Source organism: Spodoptera frugiperda, chromosome 27, assembly GCF_023101765.2.
Source record: "Spodoptera frugiperda isolate SF20-4 chromosome 27, AGI-APGP_CSIRO_Sfru_2.0, whole genome shotgun sequence".
In the NCBI taxonomy this organism is placed as follows: Eukaryota; Metazoa; Arthropoda; class Insecta; order Lepidoptera; family Noctuidae; genus Spodoptera; species Spodoptera frugiperda.
In genome coordinates, this window is record NC_064238.1 from 6,630,983 (window position 1) to 6,656,266 (window position 25,284).

Consider the following 25,284-nt stretch of genomic DNA (forward strand, 5'->3'; position numbering starts at 1 on the left):
ATATTTGACACATTGGCATTCCATTAAGGAATTCGTCGAAAATTCTCGGCAATAGTGCCTTAACATCCTACTCACAATAAAAAAATACAAACACGGAATCTAGAATCGGTATTTGTCTCTGTCTGTTACGTGTTCCTACCTCTCAATTTTTTTTTTGTGAATGTACCTTTTAAATTATGATCACTAACTCGCTTGATAAGTGTGGATTTGGATTATGGTGATTATGTAGTAGAGGCCCATTCTCCAGCTAGCAGTTCTATCGTGGATTTTTGATGACACATCTACCTTACCATCCACCAAATAAAAGGCATCATATTATATTTATGTAGTTCACAAATTTAAGCGATGTGATCTGTTGAACTTTATTTCCGAGAAAGTCGTGGGTGTTACTCGCTCCTGTACACTTCTTGGTATTAATAAGACGAGACAAGTGTCTCACAATTATATTCACGGATCAATGGGTTGTCGCTTTCGGTTTGATAAGTCCTTGTCACCAGTAAGTAGGTAGGCGAGCATTGTTTGTAGGGAATTCAAATGACGTGGTTAATATCAAACGATGATAGATGAAAGAAAATAACGCCCCTGCAGACAACATAGAATTATAACCGTATAATAACAGTCATGAGACATACCAAATTAATTAAAAACACTGGAGTTAGATGCAAGTGCCCGTGGTTGTCAACAGAGGGCACGATGGGCATACAATCCAAACACTAATTAGCAGGCTGCGCAACGTCGCGTTGCCGCGTTCGCGCTTTGCTCATGAAGAAGAGTCTCTCTGTGACTCGAAACTAGAGCTTTCCTGATTAGTTCACGTGAGTAAACCGGTGTTTTTAATTAACACCTATGTTACCTACCTCTACCTATAATAGAGTTACGTATTTGGTTTCCTGAAAAAATGTCTTCTGTATAAAATCGTCTCGCTCGTTGGCCATAAAGACATGTTGTTCCACGGATGGGTAAATTTAGGTACTCTTGGTACTAATAGAGATCTTTTTTCGAAAACCTTTTCATTTGTTGGTCCAGCCAGGGGTACTGGTTTCAATTCCTGAGTCGCCTTCTTCAGTTACGTCTTATGTTATAAGTGCCATAAAGTAAGGGGTGAATCTATTTCCAGAAACCGGCTGCAATTTCCGGTACATTTTCTCTGTTAGTCGCCTCCTGTCCTGAGCGGCACTAAAGTTAAAAGATACTCAATCTATAGAGTCGCTATCGTTAAAATGGAACGCAGTTTTTTTGACAGATCAAGCTGTCACTGTCAAATGTCAATGTGTCATACGTAAGTTCTGTCTATTCTGTCGTCATCTATCAAAATCTCATTGGATTGAATTTCAGTTACCAGCTGAGTGAGATTTGCGGTGTGGACTTTCTCTATTATAAACACAGATTTATCGTGAAAAGTAAAAATGACTCCCGAAGAAACAATTGAAAGGTTCAAGCTTTTGGGCTTAAACGAACAAAAAGCAAAGGAAACGTTGAAAAACACCAATGTTACAAAGTATTTACTCGCCGCACTCAATGAGGTTAGTACTTTCATTTTACTTGATATTACCCTGGTTTTGTAAAAGAAAGGACATTACCAAATTAATTGAATTAAATTCTCGAATAAGATTCAAATGTTTACTATTATTTGCATAGGTGGACGTGGCAAAGTTACCAACGGGAGCTGGTATGTTGATATACCATCTGGCAACAAAGATCAAGCCCCAGATAGCTGCCAAGTTGCCGTTCGTATGCGGTTTCATAGCCGATGGGAAGCTAGACTCCACTATAAGGGTGGAAGCAGCCATAGAGTATCTAATCACCCATGTCAATGAAGCAAAAGTAGACCGTGAAGCATTTGAAAAAGCTTGTGGAGTAGGTGTCGTGGTTACACCCGAGCAAGTTGAACAAGCTGTGGAGAAGCATATGGCCAAGCATAAAGCAGAATTGTTAGAGAAAAGGTACAGATTCAATGCTGGTATTGTAATGCAAGCAGTACGAACAGACTTACCCTGGGCTGATGGGAAAGCTATCAAAAATGAAGTTGATGTCCAGGTAAGACTTATAGAATTACTCTTACCACATTAATAATCTACACTTTATAAGCTGGAGAAGATATATTTACAAAACATAATATTTTTCATGTTTTTATTACAGATTTTAGATCTGTTGGGTCCAAAGACTGAAGCTGATTTAGCACCTGTACCAAAGGCTGAAAAGAAACCTAAAGGTGATGCAGGGAAAAAGGCCAAGAAGCCTGCTGAAGGTGACTATGTAAAATATTTATGCTTATTGAAAAAGATTAAGTTATTTAATAAAATAATTATTATGATATTATCTGTGTCTTAAAAAATAATAGAATCTCTATATCTAATTACAGCTGCTGCAGCAGGAGGCGCTAGTAAACCAGCCACAGAAAATGGTGATGCATTTGATGTTGGCGGTGCTTCATCTATATCGGAGTTAATGAAAAAGTTACCTTTCCATGCTCCCGGAGAAAACTTTAAATCTGATGGCTATGTTGTTACCAATGATACAAAACGCTTGCTTGAAGAGCATTTGAAAATAACCAGTGGAAAAGTCAGGACTCGATTCCCTCCAGAGCCCAATGGTATCTTGCACATTGGGCATGCAAAAGCTATTAACATTAACTTTGGGTATGCTGCTGCTCATGATGGGATCTGCTTCCTGAGGTATGATGATACCAACCCTGAGAAGGAGGAAGAGAAGTTCTTTGTTGGTATTAAAGACATGGTGGAGTGGTTAGGTGAGCTATTATTATGTTTTTAATAAATTGTGTTAATTCCATGGAATAAATTGTAACTTTTATTTTTGTATTCTGTTTAGGAATTTATTTTTAATATCTGTTTATAATTAGACAGAGTGTAATATAACTATTATATGATAAGCTAGGAATTATTATGACAACTTATCATAACAATAATAATTAATCATTACAGGTTACACACCATACAAAATTACTCACTCGTCCGACTACTTCAACCAGCTGTATGAGTGGGCAGTGCAACTGATCAAGAAAGACCTTGCTTATGTGTGTCACCAGAAGTCTGAAGAAATCAAGGGCTTCAATCCTCCACCCTCACCATGGAGGAATAGGCCAGTGGAGGAAAGCTTGCAACTGTTTGAGGTAACTACTAGAAAGTAATTTTTGGAAATATTCCCACGATTAAATTAGTTGCACATACATTAAGGTAGTTATGCATGTATTGAAAATGCTTTAACCCTTGATGAGTTTTTGGATCAGCATGTGATCCAAAACATTTCTATGAAAAAATATATGTAAAACATACATGTTTGAAATTCCTGCTGTTTATTATTGGAGTGTTTAACCCTTGGTATGCCAGAATGCAGATTCACACAAGATACAATGTGTTTTCTATTGTGTCTTATATATACATATATGAGGGCTTAATGTAGATCATATCTAAATATTCTGTATTATTTCTGAATCTTCATTAATTATTTTATTTATTGTATTTGTTGAGATTATAACAAAGAATTAATGTTGGATTAGTATTGTCTAGAATTCGGATGATACTTAGACCTCTGAATTTGTTTCGATGTTTTTTCTTAGAGGAATCAGTTAGAAAATACTGGCGTAATCTAGTTTAATTAAAACATTGTAGCAGAATAAATAATTATTTCCATTTCGAACATGTTATTGTTTACTGCTCTCGCCCAACGTATCGTCTACACCACCTTAAGGCGCTGTGCATAGTCAAAATAGGATTGATTCAACAGTTTTTTTGCCCAATGTTTACATGTTAGAGCAACAAAAAAAAATATGTTAATCTTGATCATTTTTATGAATGGACCACCTTCTTCAAAACACGATTTCTATAAATTTTCTCGATAGAAAAAAATCATAAACTAACCATTTAAATTGAAATTCTAGCCATTGTAACTATATTATTTATGAACATATCTTAATAAAATTAATAACAGTGACGTAATTTAAAATAATAAAGGGAACTGCCTTATTTATTTGTCGATTGAAATGAGATATTTGTAAGGATTAATATAATTCATGATAAATAACTCAGAACGAATCGAACAAAATGTCGTCCGATCATGACATCTATTCGTTTCTCTTTCATTCCTACGCGGACCGGCAGTGACCGCTGAGGCGCGCTGCTTGGTGGACCTATGTCAGTTTGTGTCAATCGCCGCTCAGAAAATAATCATTCACTAACATATCTTTTTGCTGTTTGTAATATTTTATTTTGTAATTAGCTTTTTCTAAGTTGGGTTGTCAGTATATTTTTTTGTACGAAATCGATTTGAATTATAAGTTATGTAAATACAATTATTTTTTTCATATACTATTACCACGTAGCATGGTGCAGATGACACATTCAGTAACGTTCCGTACCATTCTTGAAAAGAGAAGGGGACTTTTGGGCCCAGCAGTTAACTAGTTGAAATGTATATTAAAAAAACCGTCATATTTTTCTAAAGGAAATCACAAAATATGGTAACTTGTTTCTATCTGGGAAGCGAGAAAACTTAAATTAAGTTGTGTAATAATGTATGTAAAATAATGTATGTATAACGTACTCTGTGATTTAAACTTCTTAAAACACTTCTGTCTGACATCAGTCAGTCACCGATTGAAAGATGACACTCGTTCGTTGTGTTTCGTTCTGAGTGCGCACGTATTTTCCATGTACAAAATTTATTGTTAAACCCCACGACCTCGGCTTTATAAAGGACTTTTGACGGATCTTGCATCTCTAAATTACCTGACTCTCTATTTTGGACAACTGTTTAAGCCTATCAATCGGATATTGACGACATGGATCGCTGTGTAAATAATTGTACGATTGCGACTGGTCGCAGTAACTCTGTTGGCAGAAGAGTCTTGGAAGATGAGGCGATTTTATCAGTTATTCGTCAGTGGCGTGCATCTCAGCCTGTATAATATGGTTACCATTATCTCAATTGGGAAAGATACCAAGAAAATATACATAGGTACCCCGCCCCCTACACAATTCTTTGATGACATTCTCCTAATTATTGAAGATGAATAATACATATTTTATACTAATATTTGTGTTTTATTTATATATCCTCCTGTCCCTTTTTAGTTTTTAAAAGATTAGTGCCTACTGCGTCTCCTTAGACGCAGTGCCTATGCACACCACGTTTTTTAAAAGCGCCGTCGACGCGCGTTTGTAGCGATACAGACGCGATACGTAACACCATAGACGTGTTTAGTGATGAGATGTACTGCTATGATGGATTTGGATAGGAAGTCGATGATTTTTTGGAATAGAAAACAAATATTGTGCGTAGTTCAATTTTTATTTTTAAAAAACCCTTAATTATGTTGATGAAACAACGGAACATTATAAGATGGGTTAAAAAGTTGCTAAGAAAAATTATTTACTTTTTATTCGTCCAAACTCATATTATTATCTGAGTCAGGATCATCTGAATCTGTATCTGTATATTGACATTATATACACGCAGATAAACTGCACAACTAAACAACACACTTTAATAACAAAATTAAAGAGAATTCAATGTATGCTGCGAGTATCGATAGCGATAAAAAAAGATCTTTCTAATGTCCATCCCTAATCATGTGGTACTGAGAGACGTCAACGACATACAGGCAACTGTCACTAGCGCAAAAACTATAGTAGTAGTAAGTTTGTGTAAATTATTGTTCGATTTCGGTTTTAGTCATAAAAAAAATAATAAAAAAATAAATAAAAATAAAATAAAAATGTATACAACTTAATATTGAAAAAATAAGAAAACAAAAACTAATATGAGTAATGAGATTCGATCTTAAGGATCACGGAACGCGAATCTAGACAGCAACGCACTGGGCCACTCGTCCATGAAACTATAGTAGCGAAATTACGCACCTAAATAAAATGGAATACGCGTATCAATGACATTTGCACGGTGCACCCCTCAGTACACGAGACCCACTTCACCTGCTTCACCCCCTCAAATACATAAAAGTTGTCTATTCACCGCGCCTTAATATGTAACATAAAATAAAATGTACTTAAAATATTACAGGACATGAAAAATGGCAAAATCGACGAAGGGGACGCAACATTACGTATGAAGATTACTCTTGAGGAGGGCAAACAGGACCCTGTAGCTTACAGAATAAGGTTTAAGCCTCACCATCGCACTGGCAACAAGTGGTGCATCTACCCTACTTACGATTACACTCACTGTCTGTGTGACAGTATTGAGCACATCACCCATTCATTGTGTACCAAGGAGTTCCAGTCTAGAAGGTTAGTAGCTATTTCTTAACTTTATATTACTGATTGATATTGTTTTTCCTATATCATCACCACACTCAAAACCTAGAGCAACATTTTGGAATACACAAATAATTGTTAAATGTGGGATCCAACTCGCGACATTTCACAATAGTGGGTCGATCGATTGCTAAGTTGGTCCTTTGAAATAGAGTGAACCATTCATTAAGCTTATCAAAACTCCTAGTACATACTGATCATTTCTTCAGAGACTCTAACTTAATAAGTCAACTCCTGGAGATTTTAATACTGAACTCTTCATGTGGTTTAGTGGTTTAGATTAGAGAAAGCGACAAAAGAAGTTGGCAAATAAAACACTAGAACCAATCAATAATAATTATTTATTTTATATTTTCAGGTCCTCATATTATTGGTTGTGCAATGCGCTCGGAATCTACTGCCCCGTGCAGTGGGAATACGGCCGTCTCAATGTCAACTACACTGTAGTGTCCAAGAGGAAAATTGCTAAACTCATTGAAGAGAAAATTGTTAATGGTAAGTAACTGTTCTTGAAAATATTTATTGTATTTGTTTGTTGAAGAAAACAGTATCATTATGGTATCTACTAGTGTACTCACACGCCATTCGTATCCTGTAAGGATTCACATATGCCGGCGCCGCATATGCGTCACGTACAGGTAACACTCACTTGTTTACCAGTTATGTTATGATTGCCAATTACGTCTTACAAGTCATGTAGTTGGTTTGACCGAGTACTGTTTCTTATATTATTTGGTTAACTGCACGAGACTTATTGCCTAGAGAAGCATTTGAAGACGTAAGCTAGGCTCTATTGAAATTACTCACCGCAACTGAAATTAAGCATTTAAGGATGGCATGAATATAATGGAATCCTATTTCTTTTTGCACAGATTGGGATGACCCGAGACTGTACACGCTGACAGCGCTGCGTCGCCGCGGCGTCCCCTCCGAGGCCATCAACACGTTCTGCGCGGGACTCGGCGTCACCGGCGCCGTGGGTGCCGTGGACCCCGCCATGTTAGACGCCAGTATCAGAGACGTACTTAACAATACAGCTCCCAGGTAAGTGAGCCTAGGAAAATGTATTTTTCAATGGAGCAAACCCACCCAATATCTTGCTAGTAAATGTATTTTCGGTCAGACAGGAAAGTACGTAGGTACAACCAAAAAGGCACCCAATCAATGAAGTACCTATAGGGTTTTATTGTTTCGGTACTGTATTAGCCGTCCGACGGCATCTCAAAAACATGAGTAACTGTCTTTATTGCGTAGCGTATTACTGAATGCCTTACTGCTCAACTGCTTCAGTGTTTTGAATAAACGATTGTTCGATCCTCAAGGCTCAAGGTCAGATAAAAAGTCCTGGAGGGTTTTCCCAATAAAAATATAATTAGTATACAGAAAAAAGTCTGGGATATATAATATGATAATGTTTCACCACGAGACGGCTTTATGTGTTTGTTGTCGTTTTTATTGGACTTTCTATATTCTTACTCTTTTTGTATGTGAAAGGGTTTTCATAGAAAGTTAGCAGTTATTTAAAGCTACTTGTGTGTATCCTATCCCGTTTGGCTATCGCTTATTCAAATTATACCTACGTAAAACTTTTAAAGGACACTCTGTCATAATCCTAACTGATAGCGTTATCAGGAATGTTTCACATTAGCAGTTTAACATGACATGTAATGTTATTTGAAGGTTGCTATTGATATTTCCTCTTATGCTCATGATAGGGCCAAATTTGCACTGGGAAATTACATTTTGTTGCAAGTTGTCTTGGTATGTTTATAAATAAACTTTAGTGAGCCTTTTATCAAGAGCTAAATTAGCCTGTTGAAATGAACCACTGAAAGTATGACAAACTATTATTTAAATACCGGACATTATGTAACATTAACGATTTTTATTTGTTTTAATAATTACTTTTGTCAGTAACTACTACCGAAGAAAAACAGACTTATAAACACCCTGTTCTTCTTTGCTTTCATGATATATGTTCTAGGAATAGTGTAGGCGGTAAATATTCTGTTAATAATATCATTAGTCGTATTTATAAAATTATTAAATTGTTTCAGAACGATGGTAACACTAGAACCGCTTAAGATCACAATAACAAATTACCCACACGAAGGCAGCTTAGAGATCCCTGTACCAGACTTCCCAAGTGAACCCACTAGAGGGCAGCACAACGTAAAGCTTAATAGAGTTCTTTACATCGAGGCCTCCGACTTTAAGGAGGTTCCCGAGGCTGGATACCGGCGGTTGACTCCCAATCAGACAGTGGGGCTTAGGCATGCTGGCTATGTTCTTACGGTAAGACTATACTATGGTTAGCGGGTATAGAATTGTGGGAGAACATTTTGTTTTTAGGGTAAAGAAGTTTAGGTATATCGATTAAACTTACAACCTTATTTTCAACACTTTCAAAAACTTAATTTTACGACACTCTCAGAAATATTTCTCACTACAAATACTTAACAAAATGTAATCGAGTACAATTTAAAATTGAGTAGCAAAGACATTTTCATAATCGAGAAAACATTTTCCAAACTATTAAAAATACTTTAATCCAGGTTTTGAAAGTGAACAAGGACAACCGTGGCAGAATCACCGACTTGGAATGTTCCGTGGAGAGCAGTGAAACAGCACCGAAACCCAGGGCTTTCATTCATTGGGTCTCTGAGCCCGTCACTATTGAAGTCAGGCTGTACGAGTCGTTGTAAGTACATATATCATTTTTCTTGTCATATTATAAATACGTACAGGGGCTGTTCGAATGCAAGGGTATCATTACTATTTATTGCCCATAGACATTACTTCCCGCTCAATTCTGTTTTCGAAGAGTTATTATAAACTAACGCGTCATTGAAAAATTAACTTGAGTTATCCCATTCTGTAAATCAAAACCAAATCAAATGGTTAATCCTGATCAAGCACTAAAGTGCAAATAGTACGTAGTTTAACGATTATTACGTAGCACTAGTATGTAGGTAAATGGATGGAAGAGAAAGGGTGACAGCTGACGACGAGATGAGACGAAGCCGAAATTGTTTTCGATGACTCGTGTTATCTTTGAAAACAAGGGCAAGCAAAAATAATTATTGTTTACAGGTATAAGAGCATTTTCCTCTGACGTAACTGGAGTACTTTTTTCAGTCCGTTATATAACCCGTTATTCTATGTATTTTACGTCACAAGATTCGAAATCGTCAATGACGCGAAACATCGGATGACGTCACGTCTGTATATTTTATACTTACCACAAATGACGTAGTAAACTCCTACTCCAAAACTTTATTTTGAGCGCAAAAAATAAGATAAACTTTACAATTCTTTATAAGCCTGACTTTCTGAATGCTAGACTATAAAAAAGATGGAATGAAAAAGATAGCATTCTGCACAGTTTAAAAGGTTTAGGTGAACGTCTGCTATGACAAGGGTAGATAAGCTAAGAAATGAGTATGTCAGAGAAAGTCTGAAAGTACTCCATTAGTGATGAAAAAATATTCGGAAATGACCGGTTTTTCTTTTTCTTAGATTCCTACACAAGAACCCGGAGGATCCAAGCGAGGTGCCTGGTGGTTTCCTCTCTGATTGTCGCAAAGACAGCCTGAGGGTCGTGAAGGCCTATGCTGACTCTTCACTCACCAGTGCCAAAGTATATGACAAGTTCCAATTCGAAAGAATTGGATTCTTCTCAGTAGATCCTGATTCAACGAGTAATCACGTAAGTTCTTATTATATTTGTGTGACTGTTTTAAGTTTTGTGCTTTCTTTTCGTTTCATTTTTTGGTTTTATTGGTGTTCGCGTTATTTTTTATTCTTAAATGCTACATTTTACAGATATTCAATAATCGTTTGAATCTATTCGATTTTTGAAAATAGTCTCTTAATAAAACCTCTTTTGAGGTTCTTTACAAATAGGGTCGCAATATAAATAACTTGGCAAGAATTCAACTAGACCACCCTCGAATAGATACAGACGATAGTTAGTATTGATCTGCCATTTTGGCCATTAAAATAGTTGCATCATCCGCAAACAAGACGCCAGTGTGCTAGTAAGTACCTATTTTGGTACCTTTCGTTTTGTAGGTAGAGAGAAATTTGTTTTTTGAAGTGTTCTTAATATTTCCTAATGTAACATTTTATGTTTTTCTTATGTTACAGTTGGTGTTCAACAGAACGGTTTCTCTCAAAGAAGATACCGGAAAATAGAAAACATAATTATTTATTTCATTGTAAAAACAATTTTATCTAATAAAAATTGGTTTACATATTTATAAAATGATGTATTTTATTTCCAAAAATCATAAATCGTATCAGATAGTATTGTGGTAAAATCTTACATTCTACAAGTGTCACATAAATACACTCGGGTATCATCAGCTGCACCTCTGTCCAAGGGTAACCGATACCTTCAACTACTTACGTAAAGCTAAATCGTATAAGCGCGAAATTCGGGAACTGAAAGCTTTCCATTGAATTTTCCGTTGTAAATCCTTTGAAAAGACTTCATTACATTAGAAGTTACAGCGCAATGTATTGTGAAGTTTTTGTGAAAGTGAAACAACGGAGCTGGTGTATGGAATGGGTAGCTGTGGTAGCAGGGGTGGGGTGGGTAGCGCGCAGGGCGACGGCGCGGCGCGTATCGAGCGTGGGCGGCCGCGCATGCCACTCCACTCGCCTCCGCCATCCCGCGATATGCACTACGACGCGGTTACATCTCGTACTAAAACCCGACACGCACGATATCACGTTATTGCGCGCGACGTGCTTACGATGTAGAAACAATACAACCTCATGTAAACTTAAGGTAAGCCCTAGTTTGTCTACTTACATTACCGTACCGTGTTCCTACATTTAATTCCCCTGTGGGTATCTGGTTGGCCCTACGATGTTCATTACCATGGACCGGTGGAAAGTGGTTCAAGTGCGTCATGTTGACGTGTGTGTGACGTAACCTAGTGAAATATTAAAAGTTTAGATCTATTTTCCTGGTAGAGAATAAATTTACTGACACACGTAGAGGCCCTGTCACCTTGAGAGTTGTACCTACTGCTTTATACCTATGTACTAATCGGTAGGTTGGTCCTCGTATTTATTGAATCACTGTATCTAATAGTTAAGTACAGGATGTGTCTAGATACAATCTTAGAGTTTTCTATTACTAGTATCAGCACTGTCATACATATATGTCTATACAGCTACTGTCAGTTTGAAACTCTTCGGTTAGTAGGAGCGGCCTTCCCTACCTCGTTATAACTGAGTATCTAGTTCACCCTATAGGTATAACATGACTGTTATTGATTAGTTAGATCACTTAACAATAAGTACTTCAAGTTTAATGTTTGTTATTGTAAGCCAAGCTAATCTATGTTTTGTAGGCGCTTTTATAACTGTTAATGTCTACAAACGTTTTGAATATACTCACTTGGTATCAAACTATAAATACTACAAAAATAATCCCTCTATACTCTTTCGTATAAGAATTATTTTCGCTGTAAAATAGTATATACATAAATATGATTCCCCATTTTATTATAAGCACTTAAATCAACGTAATTGCGCTTATAACCATTACAAATTCCTTTCAAAATACCTTAAATTGACTAATTTGTAACGATACACGTAAATTCACGGCCAGTAACATAAAACTACAGTCCCGGTATTTTAATAAACCACTATACAGTTAAATTAGAATACAGTTAAATTAAAATAAATATTCGCAGTAGTTTAGTCGCGAGCCACTGGAGCTTATCTTCTGTTATCAGCTGTAGCGACATCACACAAAATGCTGGTTCGATTACTTAAATGGAACGCGATTTGCATATCTCCATACACTTTCACACCATGCAATGTTTGTCCTACTGAAATACACGCACAAATACCTACGTACATGGGTTTAGATTAAACAAGGTCAAATTGATGTCGAAATTACGAAGTAACTACACAGAATTGGTTTTAATGTAGAGATATATCGTTTTTTGAAACTGGTGTAAGTTATCTATTTAGAGAAGAATTTTTGCAACTTCAATCTTTGTAGCATTTAATTGTGATAACTAATTTCTAAATTTTTGTTTCTAAATCATCATCAGATCGTTTTCGTTCACTACTGGACCTCTCCAATAAATTAACGTTAAAACGATACTAAATCTCTTTCTGATATTAACATTCATTAACATCCAAACTCAAAATAAAATTAATTTCAATCGTTACGTAGAGTGCCTACGCCGTAGCAAGTTTCGTAGCAAACTTCGTAGCATTTTATTGTATCTTATTTTTAAACTGATCGAATCAATTAGCTGTTACAGAAGTTACGTCTAATACATTTTAAGTAGATGACATTTAATTTAAATTGGTTACCACCCACTTGCACTGGGATTTTCCGGAGGGGTTGGTCATTTCATTGGAAATACTTTCACAACTTCCAAATACTTACGAACAAGTAATATCTCATCAAAGATGAACGTTATATTTATTGTTAAACACTCCTGCTAAGTAAATTAAAAGGGTGTGGAAAACCTAGTTAAAGACCTTTTCATTAGTCCTTTGGTAATCAAGTAATGGGGCACGTCATTTGAGCTGCCAATTACAGGCACGAGCGGTTACAGAGAGATATAGCGTCAGTAGGCAGTTTGATTAGGTACCGGCTTTCAAACCCATCACTCTCGTTGGATGGTCCCTTCGTACTCGAATAATTTATTGACCAAGAAATATTGAGTTCCACAATGCAAACAGTCCCTGAAGTAAAAAGGTTCAGCTACCTGTTATTCGGGTACTACCTAAACCTAAAGTACCTATCTACTATAATATGACAAAATATGCTTGCTATTCTTTTCTCTATTACTGATCCTGAAAACCTGTAGTGGGCTTTTTGTCACATATCACATTATTTTTAATCAAATCGTACAGCCGTGTCGTTTTCCATGTGTATAAATAAATAAATATTTTCTATCGACGACGGCGGCGTTGCTGTGGATCAGGTTCAATAATTTTGTAAATTGTTAGTTAGTAATTTTGGTTTGAATAATCCGGTCTCACGTAGGGTGCTATTTAGATATCTATTAAATTACCAAGCCAACTTAGACGCTTGTTCTCAGTTTACATCGATTTGTATAAAATAATGAAAACTCAGCCTCTACAATATTAAATTCTTCGTAGTAATAAAATCGTTTATACAGTAACCTTAATATTTGAGCGAAGTTTACCTCAGAATAATGAAAAATGAAACGATAAAATATCATTAGGGACGACCTCGACTAAGGAGGTTTGATATTTCGTCTCAATTTACGATCTTTTATGGGAGCGGCCATTAAAACCAATAAGAAGATCATTTTATTTGATAGAAATACGGTTAAATGTCTTCCCAGGGGACGACCTTTTCCTTGGCAACCCTTGTCGTATGAGACGAACCTTAACACAAAATGTCGGTTGTATTGTAACGTTCTTAAGACTTCGGGGAAGAAGGGCGTGACTGGCAGTTGTAATTTGTTAGACGAGCCAAGTGACAAATGGTGCGTTGAAAGCTAAAGTAATAGCTCTACGCTTGCGACCTGATGTATTCTGGAGTCTAGGGTTTCTATGTCGGAAAATTTTCCTTAAACAGATAATCATGGAGATTGGAATCGTGCTCGATATATGAGACTCATTATTAACTGAAGTTCATGTTACTATACATGTGTACACACTTTAGGGATAAGCGTAGTCTGAGCATCTGCTCACCCGACTACGGCTTCCCATTGACGAAACGTAAAAGGTCTACCTACGAAACCTTGATTAAACCTTCATAGAGTGACAAACGCAAAGAGATGCGTAGAAGTGACCTTTCATTCTGAGAATGCGATGACTCCTAGAAAGTTTAAGATATTTAATTAAATCTCCAGTAATTAAACGTGACTAACGTTAGCTACATAAATATGTAGGTAATTGTATTTACTTAATAAACTTAAATGTTTATCAAAGAACTTTCGCAATCAGTTAAGAATTTTAGTCCAGACATTTAATTACGAACATGTCTTTGTGTCTAGAAATAGTTGCGTGACCTATCTACATCATAGTTTTAATGCTTAGGCTAGGTTATTATTTACCAAAGAAGATAATTGTTTATCTTCGTTACCCAACGTTTTGTCAAATATCTATTATATTTATGCTATTTACGTCGTGAAAATCAGTGACCAAGTATAGTATGCTAGCAATTACTCGTACTAAAGTTACATGTCTAAATTATATTTCCTGGAAACCGAATCTATCGAAAGATATATCGGTTATTGAGACTAGCGTCTAGGAAACCTCATCTAATATTAATGGATTTTTATACGTGACGCCTTATATCAATATCAATCATGAAATGAAATATACCTACTTACCTAATATAAAACTAAATTTAATATTACAAAATAATGAAATGTAAACTAAACTTATTGTACCGACTTCACAAAAAGGAGGAGGTACTATGTTCGGCTGTTAGTATGTTTTTTTTTTTTTTCAATATGCGATTGCCCATTGCTGATGTATGTTATACCTAGATGAAACAATATTTATTATTGAAACAGCCTATTTATTCTCAGCCAAGATTTACTTAGCCTTGATCAAGTAGAGTTTTATTTTGATTAGTTCATCTTATTGAATATTCGATTGGAAACTAAAGTTCTACTATGAAAACATAGTTAGATTTGGGTAATACAGTATATGTATACATATGTACGTAAGCGGGCTTGAGAATGTCTGACAAACGTATTGATTTTCTTCTATTCCACGTACGGGTGATAGTCCAAACACCAATTTAGATATTTTTGTTTTGAATAAAAGAAATATTAAATAACCATTTGTATCGTAGGAATTTGTGGTTGACATTTTTTCAGCGTATATAATCTAATTCACCTAATACGTTTTTGTGACCCTTTTCCCTTTTAGGTTGGGTGGAGGCTTATACGGCTTATTCGTAACCAGATTTAGTTTAATGTCATCACATATAAAAGCCAACAATTCTGAACCCTCAGAGGTGACACAGTATTTTGACCCTGTAAACCTTTAACCGTTCACGGTTTTTTAAAAAGAAAATCATTATCTTAGAGACAGCCTTAGGTAAGTATAATAAGATAGGTACGTGCCTATTTAATCGAACTAACTAGTCGCGCCCTAACTAAGTTACTACTTAAGGTCCCTAGACAAGAGTTAAAGCAATTATTCTAATTCTTACCTACTTAGTGAAACGTTCTAACTTTCTATTAGGGTACGAATCTCGGCTTAGGGCGTCAACGAAAGAGGCTTTACCCGACGTTCGCCAGTTGTATCAGATCTTTATTTCAGTTTAAGCTGGGGTGGGCAAGGGTCGGGGAGGGTCGACGCAATAGGCTTTCGGATTTTCAACACGTTTTTTCATTTCATTGTTCATCCATCAAAAAAATTGCGTAGTAACAACGGTTCGGTTAAGATTTGGACAGAACTTATTTTTCCAACAGGATTTTTTGTGTCGTGACTTTATAACGAGTCCCTAGATTCCTCATAGCACGTACATAAAACATAAAAATATATGGTTGTCCTAAATTCTAAATAGTTTTATGCTTGCTTGAAGTACTTAGGTACTATTAAACTTCTTACTGGCAATATCACTCACACATGTAATAAAACTTAACTAGGTGGAAATTAATACGGTCGTATATGCTAGAACAGCCAGTCGTACTCATTCTTATGGACAGTTTTACTATCAGGCTATTAACAGTAGACTTTATAGCTTACGTTAGAAAGATGGACAACTACATACTGTCACTCTTGAGTACTTTCCACATAGCACCGAATACTATACTTTTAATAGTGATATAGGTATAATTAAGTTTGTAATAGTCTCTAAATTGTCTTACATAGGTACTTTTGAGTTCTTAAAAGTCTTATTAAGGTTAAACAGTTGTGTAATCCCTATTTGCAATTGCCGAAAAGCAAGATTAGTCTAAATAGCTATAGGTACCGTTATTATCCAGCCCTCGGAGAATAACAGGCGTTATATTATATTAAAGAGATTTCAAAAGTTCGTGTTCGCTACAAAATAAATATCTATTAGGTAAATTGTACTTTAACCAAAATTCTGTGCCCTTTAGACTTGGTTATGTTAGTTTGTACAAACTTTTACATGTTTATCCCTAAAGTTTGTTTTAATAGAATGATCAAACATCGTTTCGGTGTAAGTTAATATTAAGTTTATTTTGAAGAGGAGTTAGTTGCTCTTTAGGAGTTTGTTGGCTTATCTAATAACGTCTATATTCTGTGTAAATGGGGTGATCAGATGAGGGACAATACTAATAAAATCTAGTTTATGTATTGTGTGGCTGGAATTAGTTACGAATGATAGGTATACTCGGGCTGATTGCCGCCCACGACCGTCGATGATGACGCAATGTGATACGCAAACAGAGCAGGCAATTATCTGAGCTCGTTATGTCTATGCATTGGACGGATTCCCGCTGTTCTCTTAGTTCACATGTTCGATTGGCGTTTGTGGTTACTGCTTGAAAGACAGTTAAATTAACTAACAAAAGTTACTTACTATTTTATTGTCCAAGGGAAAGAAAAAGGCACAATGTTAGGGATCTGACCAATTACTTTGAAGCACTGCTATTGCTTACTAAGACTACATAGGTATGTACCAAAAACGTTCCAATTATTTCTATACTCCACAATACGATCAATACAAAAACATTACGAACGCGTGTCAACCTTAAATACCATACCTACACCATAAAGTATTTACGTAACCTTCACAACCTTCAGTACTTAAGTACATACATATACCAAAAAGCTGAGGCATGACCTTTGTTATTCAAACCTCAAACGGATAATCCCTAAATAGCCGCAGATAAATCGTTGAACCGTGTCGACAACAAAGGACCTTGTTTTTGGCATCAAATATGCCTTTTATATAATAAATAATAATCAGGCTCGGTGAATGTACTCGTGTATGTAGGTAAAGGGTATTTTAGAATTATGTATTCCAATGTGCTATGATACCTATATTTAATTCTGCAGTATTTCGACTTTAAAGTCCATATCTGCTAAATAGTAGAGTAAAGGAAAAGTCAGATCTTTGTATCTTTCATATTATACGTTTCTCGTACGTATTATACCTGTTGTTTTACACGTGTTAATAAACTCTGATGTAGCCATAACATTTTACAACAGATATTAAGTTTAACGGCAATTATTTCCGTTTATGTTATCAACATAAATCAGCACTTTTACGTGATAAAGCATTATCATGGTCCAAGGACGTAAAGCTACGTTTATATACGAGTAGTTACTACGACATTGTCAGGTATAAACGTTCTAAACACGGTTTAACCTATTTACTTAGGTTACACTTAATCCGTCATTCAGTAATTGTAGGTTCGTCCTTCGTTTGAAATATTTAACAGGTAAATACTAAACACAGAAAGTAGGTACTAGGTAGGTGGTTGAACTAAACCTTTTCCATTTTAGATGTTGTATATAGATATGGAGTGTCAACGTGTAGGCAATCTCATAAAAGTATCTATGTATCTGTAAAAGATATACAACCTTATTGGTTTCCTCCTTGCATAGGTTACGAAGGGATCGCATAAGAAAGTTGTATTTCACGCCTATTTTACTAGTCGAGGTGTTGATAGTTCAGAAGCTCGATAATTCCCAAGTTTTTATCTTATCTGTTAAGCCAGTGTGATCTTAGTACAAGAAAAGTTTTCGTGTATTAATAAAACATGTAGACGACTAAGTATCGAAAGGACACGTTCCAATATCATTGACATTAATCTTTCTGTTCATTAAGTCGTGTAATGAATAAACTTTATGAAGGTTCTTAATGCGGTGCTTTTATAGCCAACTGGGATTGTGAATGTTCGCTACCTGCTGCCCCGAGCGAGCACCCCACAGAAACGTGTCAAGGCAATAAATAGGTCAAGGGGACCCGGGGGTCACAGTACAGCTATACATTCATTTATATCGACTACCTTAAATCAATAACAGCTTGTAATGTTAGTATTGTAATTTCAGTTTTAATGTACTCAATTTAGGACGGTTTTTTGCGTCACTGCGCTCATATTTAAATCGTGGGCGAGTGTGTGGGAGGTGTTGCATTATGAGTGACCTTGAATGATAATGTAGTGTGATACTAACCTATTTCCAGAGACTACGTTGTTCATTAAGCACCGGCGATGTGTAGGGAGACTTAATAGGGACTCGCGTAACGTAACTAATATGATTTGAAGTGCACTTACTAGGTACTCTTTAAGCTCTTTGATATCGTGTGGCCTGATTATATGACTCTCACGGGAATTTGGACACTTCAACTAAGTTCATAATTAGTTAGAATGTTGTACTCTGTTACCACATGAACAGATTATAAATATATTTTTCTGTTTCTGTTCCAGGCATATTCATATAAAGTGATAATTATGACAAGCAATATATTATTAATTTATGATGGGTTCGAGAAGACTCTTATGTAAACATTTAAGTTTGAACCCTGTACAAATATGGACATTCAGAAGCAGCACCTATGTCCGCGACTGGTGGATTATTTAACCATCGTCGGAGCGAAACCTTACACCTCGGGGAAGGGGCTTGCCCCTGTACAGGTAAGCCAATGTTTACATACTACTATTTTAGTAAATAGAGGGTCACAATTTATTTATGAGCAACATTTTCTCATGGTAACAGCCGTTCAAATCAAATTGAGACAAAGTGTCAACATTAATTGTAAATTACATCGAAACTCGATCTGTTTACTTTGAGGCGCAAAATGGGAGATGCCAATTAGTGATTTGTTTACTTGTTAACACGGTTCTTCAAAATATCTTTTTACACGATATTTGCTTGGGAATCTGGTAGTTGGTACCTATGTACATAAGTACATATATAAAACCTTTTGAACTCCGTGAGAGATTCGTGACGGATGAAAAGCCCGTAGATCTCATTTACTGATCCATTAGTTTGTATTGTCCAGGCTCCTGAACTTCTGCGCCGCTACCCACTGACCAATCACGATGATTTCCCCCTGCCGTTGGACATGGTGTATTTCTGCCAACCGGAGGGGTGTGTGTCCGTGGGGCCACGCCGAGCCCCCGGGCACCTGGCCTCCCGGGATACCACCTCATTTGTTTTTCAACTTACTGACAAAGACTCAGGTGAATATATTTTTTTTAAATTATAATCTTCCTACTTCGCTTTTAATTTTTGTCGATCGTTCAGCATTTTAACATATAAACATCTCTTCAGGTAAGACTCGTTTCGGCATCTGCGTCAACTTCTACCGAGCAGTGGAGCGCGCGCAAGCCCCGGGCCCGCGAGAGCGCAGCATGCTACGCCGCGAGTCTTGGCGCAAGTCTATGGAGAAAAGCTCGGACTCCGCATTCTCCAGGTGAACATAAACTATTTCTGATGGACACAACTATTTCTTTTGTTTAGCAATTTTTACCCGACTGCCAAGGAAGGGTTATGTTTTCTATTTTGTTATTAAAGGTCTTTTTAAGGGATGATACCTTTATTCTCGTAGTTTGAGTGATCTGATAAGTTTATATCTCTTTTATTTTTCCTCCTAATAATCAATATATAAGCGGTTAAGCTTAGACTAAGACGTAGCGAATGTTCCAGTGACTATAGGAGCAGCAACGTGGCCCCGAGTGACTCGGAGCGCGACTGCAGTGCGACACTAGCGCCGCGCCTCGCGCCGGCTCCTGACTCCGAGAGCGGAGGCTCGCACTCACATTCACCCAGCCCGAGGGCAACAAGAAAGCGGCAGGTAAAGAAAAAGGTTTCTGTTGTCCCAACTTGGTCCGCAACCTACATTATCAACATAAAAGTAACAATTATTAATTATAAATAAATATGGTTGTTACAGAGAATAAGGAACCATTCTCTAACGTCACTGTGCCTGCTTTCACATCATCCATTCTTCTCCACATTCCGAGAGTGCCTATTTATCCTAAAGAAATTGATAGATGCATGCAACGAGTCTTCCAGTCCACGACGTGTCGGCGCGTCAAGACAAATTCTTAGGTAAGAAGTTTTATAAATCCATATTACTTAGGTACCTAAGGACGATCTAGGTACTGTCTATTAATTTACTTCAAGCCGCAGGCAAACACTAGAAGAACAAAATGGTACTTGTAATTAATTAAAAATGTAGGCGATCCTTATTATCCAGCGAAAACTTTTTAGTATTCCCTTTGTGAACATTTTCGTCCAAAAATTAATTAATAAATTAATGTTTTATCCAATAAAATTACGTCTTTTATCTTTGCGGTTCGTTACTGAAATTTACCTTATTCACAAAGGCATAATAGAAATGTTTTGGTATTATTAGGGCCTTAGCCTCGAGCTTAATAACTTGATACATTAATGAGAGGATGTTTTTCTGCTTACTAGAGTTTTATGTACCTAACAATGTTGGATTAACTCCATAACAAGCTTCACACGCAAAACGTTTTGAAGGATTTGTTTGAACACAAGTTTTGAGGTGGTTTGATTATACCCAAGCCCTATACAATATAAACCATCTTCTTAATATTAGGATATTTTTGAGGGATACTTTACAAACGGTTTCAACTCTGCCTAACAAGAATACACTTATGTTGTTCAGAGATACGGTTTGGTCGGTGTTGACTGGCCAAGCATACGACAACACTCCGACGATCGTGTTGCACGATGTGAAGGAGATAGAGACGTGGATACTGCGGCTGCTGTCGGCGCCAGTCCCGGTGCCGGGCAAGACGAGGCTCGAGCTCGAAGTACTGTCGCCCACGGCCCACTCGCCGCTACTGTTCGCTTTACCGGACCATACAAGATTCACACTTGTCGATTTTCCTTTACATTTACCATTGGAACTTTTGGGTAAGTGACTTTGGTATTCTATCCGAGCCTATCTCACTATATCTGTTTAAGTTTAAATTAGCCTAATTGACACATTTTATATGGAAGCTACGATCTGATTAAGTGTCGCGTCGGTGAAACTTTTTTAGAGATGGTGAAATATAACGTTATTTTATTATAATATGAAACTTGAGGAACCAATGAATAAAATTGACAAATCGCACTATATCCTACAGGTGTCGACACTTGCCTGAAGGTGCTCACACTAATCCTGTTGGAGAATAAAGTAGTGGTTCAATCCCGGGACTACAACGCGCTGTCCATGTCGGTGATGGCGCTGGTGGCCATGCTGTACCCGCTGGAGTACATGTTCCCCGCCATACCACTCCTGCCGAGCTGCATGAGCTGCGCCGAACAGTTGCTGCTGGCGCCTACACCATTCCTCATTGGAATACCAGCCACGTTTCTCACCTATAAAAAGAATTTTAGGTAAATAAGATAGATAGTGTCTACAAACCTTTATTTTGGCATTCAAAGAACTTGGTAACAAATTTCCTTTCTCCTCAGGATGCCTGATGACATTTGGCTCGTGGATCTAGACGCCACCAAATTAATATGTCCATCTGGAACCGACCAGGACCTGCCTCCGTTACCGGAACCCGAAGGTTCCGTACTAAAGAACCACTTGAAGCAGGTACATATGAAACTATCTCTATCTCGCTTCCTTATCATTTTTATCTGAATGTTTTCTTTCATGTCTACATAGAACTTTTTTCTCTTGTCACCTAAACTTTCTCTAATACTTTGCACTTGTAAGCGCATTTTTATCGATGTCGCTAAGCTGTTGTGACGAGTATTGTGACTGTGAAACGATGTTATTTATCAATTTACACTTTACTCTTAAAACGTCTCAATCGCGAAAACTTTTGGACAATTCTCTTCAATTACGAAAATAGTGATTTATTTTGATGTCTGACAAAATTTTAATTGGAAACATAATTAAATCTTACAAAGAGACGATAAAGTAGTTCCTATATCGCATGTTTGAAGATTGTGAGGTATTCTGTTTACTTTTAATTTGGTTGTTTTCCTTTGTGTCACTAACACGCCCTCACTTCTCTCTCCTGACGCTAGGCCGTGCATCTCATGGGCAGTACCGGCAGTGGTGTAAATATCTATACTCTTTTTACATTGCACACTTTGACTATATTTATTATTCACGACATATTTACCAGTTATTTATGTTTGTGCCGATTTAGTACGATACTTACAGCTAACTTGCACATGACACTGAAGTTAGTATACTATATAGGTACATAAAATATCTAATTATATTTATTTATTATATCGAATGTTATTTAAATTCTGTTTTTCTTAACACTGGCTCTGACACTAAAACATCTTATGATGAATTAAAAAAACATTTACTTAGAGGACATTTGAGTTTTTTTGACTTTATGTAAGAGCTAATGATAAGAAAAGCTGTTGATACATAGGCACATATACTAAACTATTCACCAGAAATACGTGTTACTGTCTACCACTACACAGTTCCTAGGTCCAATCATTTGTTCTTCAACTCAACTTCATTCTGTTTTGTTTCAAATTTCATCAGACTGTAACACTGTTTCGACTGGAGTGGGTTTATTGTGTCTTGTGTTTGTGTGCGGCATGACTTGCCTGACTTGTGATTGTGCTACCGCTGATTGTGAAACAGTGCAGCTTTCTACACTACTAACTTACTTGTATTTACCTATTTTTAAGTAGAATTTTAATACTACATGCAATTGTACTATTGAACTTATTAAAATGTAGCTAAACTTGCCAATGAAACTTGGGTACTTTGTTTTTTGCAACACTAAATACTTAACATAGAAATAATTTGAAGATTTTGCCTAGATTTGAAGTAAATATTTGCTATTTTATATCTTTTCCAAGCGTCAAGTACATTTGCTTTTAAGTTTAAATATTATGTACAGATAATGCGTGAGTTGTAAATTAAAGTATTTAAAAGGTGTTTATGTTTGATGTTAATTTGTGAACAATACTGGCAGGCCCTGAACAGTCTGACGAGTACTACGGCGGAGCAGGCCGCCGCGCCACTGATGCCGTCTAGACGAGACAGTGTGGGCGGGGCCACACTCAAGTAAGTACACTGCACGGACTATCTTACCAGACAACGTCTTACAACACCCTGTAATTTACCGTCTGATCTCGCTATGTAAATTGCCATTCAATTACTCCCTTCAATGTATAAAATATAGCCTAAATGTAGACGGATCCATCTAATTTAAGCCTATACGTTAATTTAGACCTCAAAGTAAATAAATACCAATTTGTTTCCATTCTATGAGTCAATTTTAGAACACATTACATTTTTTCTGCTGGTGTTTTATAAGAAACACACAATAACATTTGCAAAAAGAAAATTATTACTCACTAATTAGACCTTTAAAACTACGCAACGGATTGTGATGCGATTTTACGCAAATTGTTTAATCTAAGGAGGTTTATTGATGAGTATAATTAACGTACCTATGCGAATCCGTGGATAAAAGCTAGTTGATTGGAATCAAATTCTGAGGCTATATAAGAGGGATTTTCCGTGTGCAGAGTGCAGCCGGCGTCGTACCGCGGCAGTGACGGCGCGCAGTCGGCGCCGCACAGCACGCCGGAGAGCCGGCGCGTGTCGCTGTCCGGCGCCGGCCCGGCCGCCGCCAGCGCCGGACACACGCCGCAGCGCCACTCGCTCGCCTCGCCGCACCATTCCCAGCCGCAACCCTTCAACCCGCTCATATACGGACACGATGTAGACTCCGTTGATATTGCTACTAGGGTTGCTATGGTAAGTTGAAATTCGAAGATCGTGGTATAGGAACCTCTTAGAAATAAAGAGTGATGTTCCCGAAATTGGATTTGTTCCCTAAAAGATACAGCGTGTTTAAAACCAGTTATGAAGTGAATGTAATTTACTTTGACATTATCCAATTCTAATTAAAGTCACAGAAGTTTTATTAAACGTTATAAATACCTTTACAGGTGCGATTCTTCAACTCGCAAAACATTCTGGCGAATTTCATGGAGCACACGCGAACACTACGCCTGTACCCGCGGCCCGTAGTCGCCTTCCAGATAAACAGCTTCTTACGATCCCGGCCAAGGACCACCTCCTTCTTGAACAAATTTGCTAGAACACAAGTACGTTGTCAACTATATTATCGACGTTTAATTAATTTCAAGTGTGGGAGAGCCATGCTTCGGCACAAATGGGTCGGCTCGAACGGAGTGATACCACGGCCTCACAGAAAACCGACGTGAAACAACGCTTGCATTGTGTTTCGTTGTGTCTGAGGTTACCGGAGGCCCAATTCCGCCCTTCCCAATCTTCCCCATCCCCGATTCCCGAACAACAACCCTTAAATTCCTAACTCCCTAAAAGCCAGCAACGCACTTGTAACACCTCTGGTGTTTCAAGTGTCCATGGGCGGCGGCGATTGCTTACCAGTAGTCTGCTCGACTACCGGCGTGTTTCATAAAAAAAAAACTCACAGAGGCCAGTTTCCCAAACTAATTGCATTGTTTTTTTATAGGCAGTCGAGTTTTTAGCGGAGTGGTCCCTGACTCCGGGCAACGTAGCATTCCTACGTGTCCAGACAGGCGTGTTCGATCCGAGGCAAGTGGGAGACAAGCCCAAGTGGTTCGCGGACCAACTGCAGCCCATCCGGTTCCCTGTGTGGGACGATGGGAGCTCGCTCAACGGAGCACTGAGACAACTACAGCGACAGGAGAACCAACCCACAGGTTTGAACCCCTGAATAATACTAAAAACGATTACTATTGCCTAAATAATTAAGTGAATGTGAATAATTAAATACCGGTTTCTCTAATTTAGATGAAAGTGGCTCAGATTCCGAGGCTGCAGAAAGTACGAGTTCGTCTTATTCGTCCCTCAGCGACTTTGTATCAGAGATGGCATCGTCGGATCTCTCTCCAGGTATTCATCATGCCTTACTATGAACCATATTCTGTATTCTTTTTTATTAATTAATTGACACTAACTAACTTCAATGTGTGTATACAGGTGGAAATCAGCACCAGCACGTTATTGGGGAGACTTACAGCGCTGTTGTACAAGTACCGATGACGTTATCATCATCATTGGACCCTAAAACGG

The 25,284-nt window shown here is 37.3% G+C and overlaps 2 protein-coding genes across 15 annotated transcripts in view; both read left to right on the forward strand.

The window, feature by feature from the left end:
- Positions 1 to 1,300: 1,300 nt before the first annotated feature.
- LOC118263584 (probable glutamine--tRNA ligase) lies at positions 1,301 to 10,560 on the forward strand. The gene is made up of 12 exons (XM_050705371.1): positions 1,301 to 1,523; positions 1,639 to 2,037; positions 2,140 to 2,248; positions 2,363 to 2,749; positions 2,943 to 3,130; positions 6,040 to 6,266; positions 6,652 to 6,788; positions 7,166 to 7,337; positions 8,351 to 8,588; positions 8,849 to 8,994; positions 9,813 to 10,002; positions 10,443 to 10,560. The coding sequence occupies exons 1-12, from the start codon at positions 1,407 to 1,409 to the stop codon at positions 10,488 to 10,490; spliced, it is 2,358 nt and encodes a 785-aa protein (XP_050561328.1). The 5' UTR covers positions 1,301 to 1,406; the 3' UTR covers positions 10,491 to 10,560.
- A 360-nt stretch (positions 10,561 to 10,920) lies between these two features.
- The window catches only part of LOC118263581 (MAP kinase-activating death domain protein), a 29,074-nt gene continuing 14,710 nt past the window's right edge, over positions 10,921 to 25,284 (forward strand). For 10 of the 14 annotated variants that reach the window (XR_007707289.1, XM_050705360.1, XM_050705362.1 and 7 more), the window contains exons 1-16: positions 10,921 to 11,088; positions 18,671 to 18,877; positions 19,246 to 19,426; positions 19,518 to 19,659; positions 19,893 to 20,040; positions 20,140 to 20,297; positions 20,881 to 21,131; positions 21,347 to 21,599; positions 21,678 to 21,804; positions 22,245 to 22,277; positions 23,165 to 23,256; positions 23,724 to 23,955; positions 24,150 to 24,308; positions 24,701 to 24,911; positions 25,003 to 25,104; positions 25,192 to 25,283. Coding sequence is in view for 13 of the 14 variants with exons in the window: in XM_050705360.1 (XP_050561317.1) it covers positions 18,776 to 18,877; positions 19,246 to 19,426; positions 19,518 to 19,659; positions 19,893 to 20,040; positions 20,140 to 20,297; positions 20,881 to 21,131; positions 21,347 to 21,599; positions 21,678 to 21,804; positions 22,245 to 22,277; positions 23,165 to 23,256; positions 23,724 to 23,955; positions 24,150 to 24,308; positions 24,701 to 24,911; positions 25,003 to 25,104; positions 25,192 to 25,283 (2,283 nt within the window). In the remaining variant the exon portion in view is untranslated. The remainder of the gene's footprint in view (positions 11,089 to 18,670; positions 18,878 to 19,245; positions 19,427 to 19,517; positions 19,660 to 19,892; positions 20,041 to 20,139; positions 20,298 to 20,880; positions 21,132 to 21,346; positions 21,600 to 21,677; positions 21,805 to 22,244; positions 22,278 to 23,164; positions 23,257 to 23,723; positions 23,956 to 24,149; positions 24,309 to 24,700; positions 24,912 to 25,002; positions 25,105 to 25,191; position 25,284) is intronic. The other 4 variants (XM_050705364.1, XM_050705369.1, XM_050705370.1 and 1 more) reach the window with 2 other exon arrangements.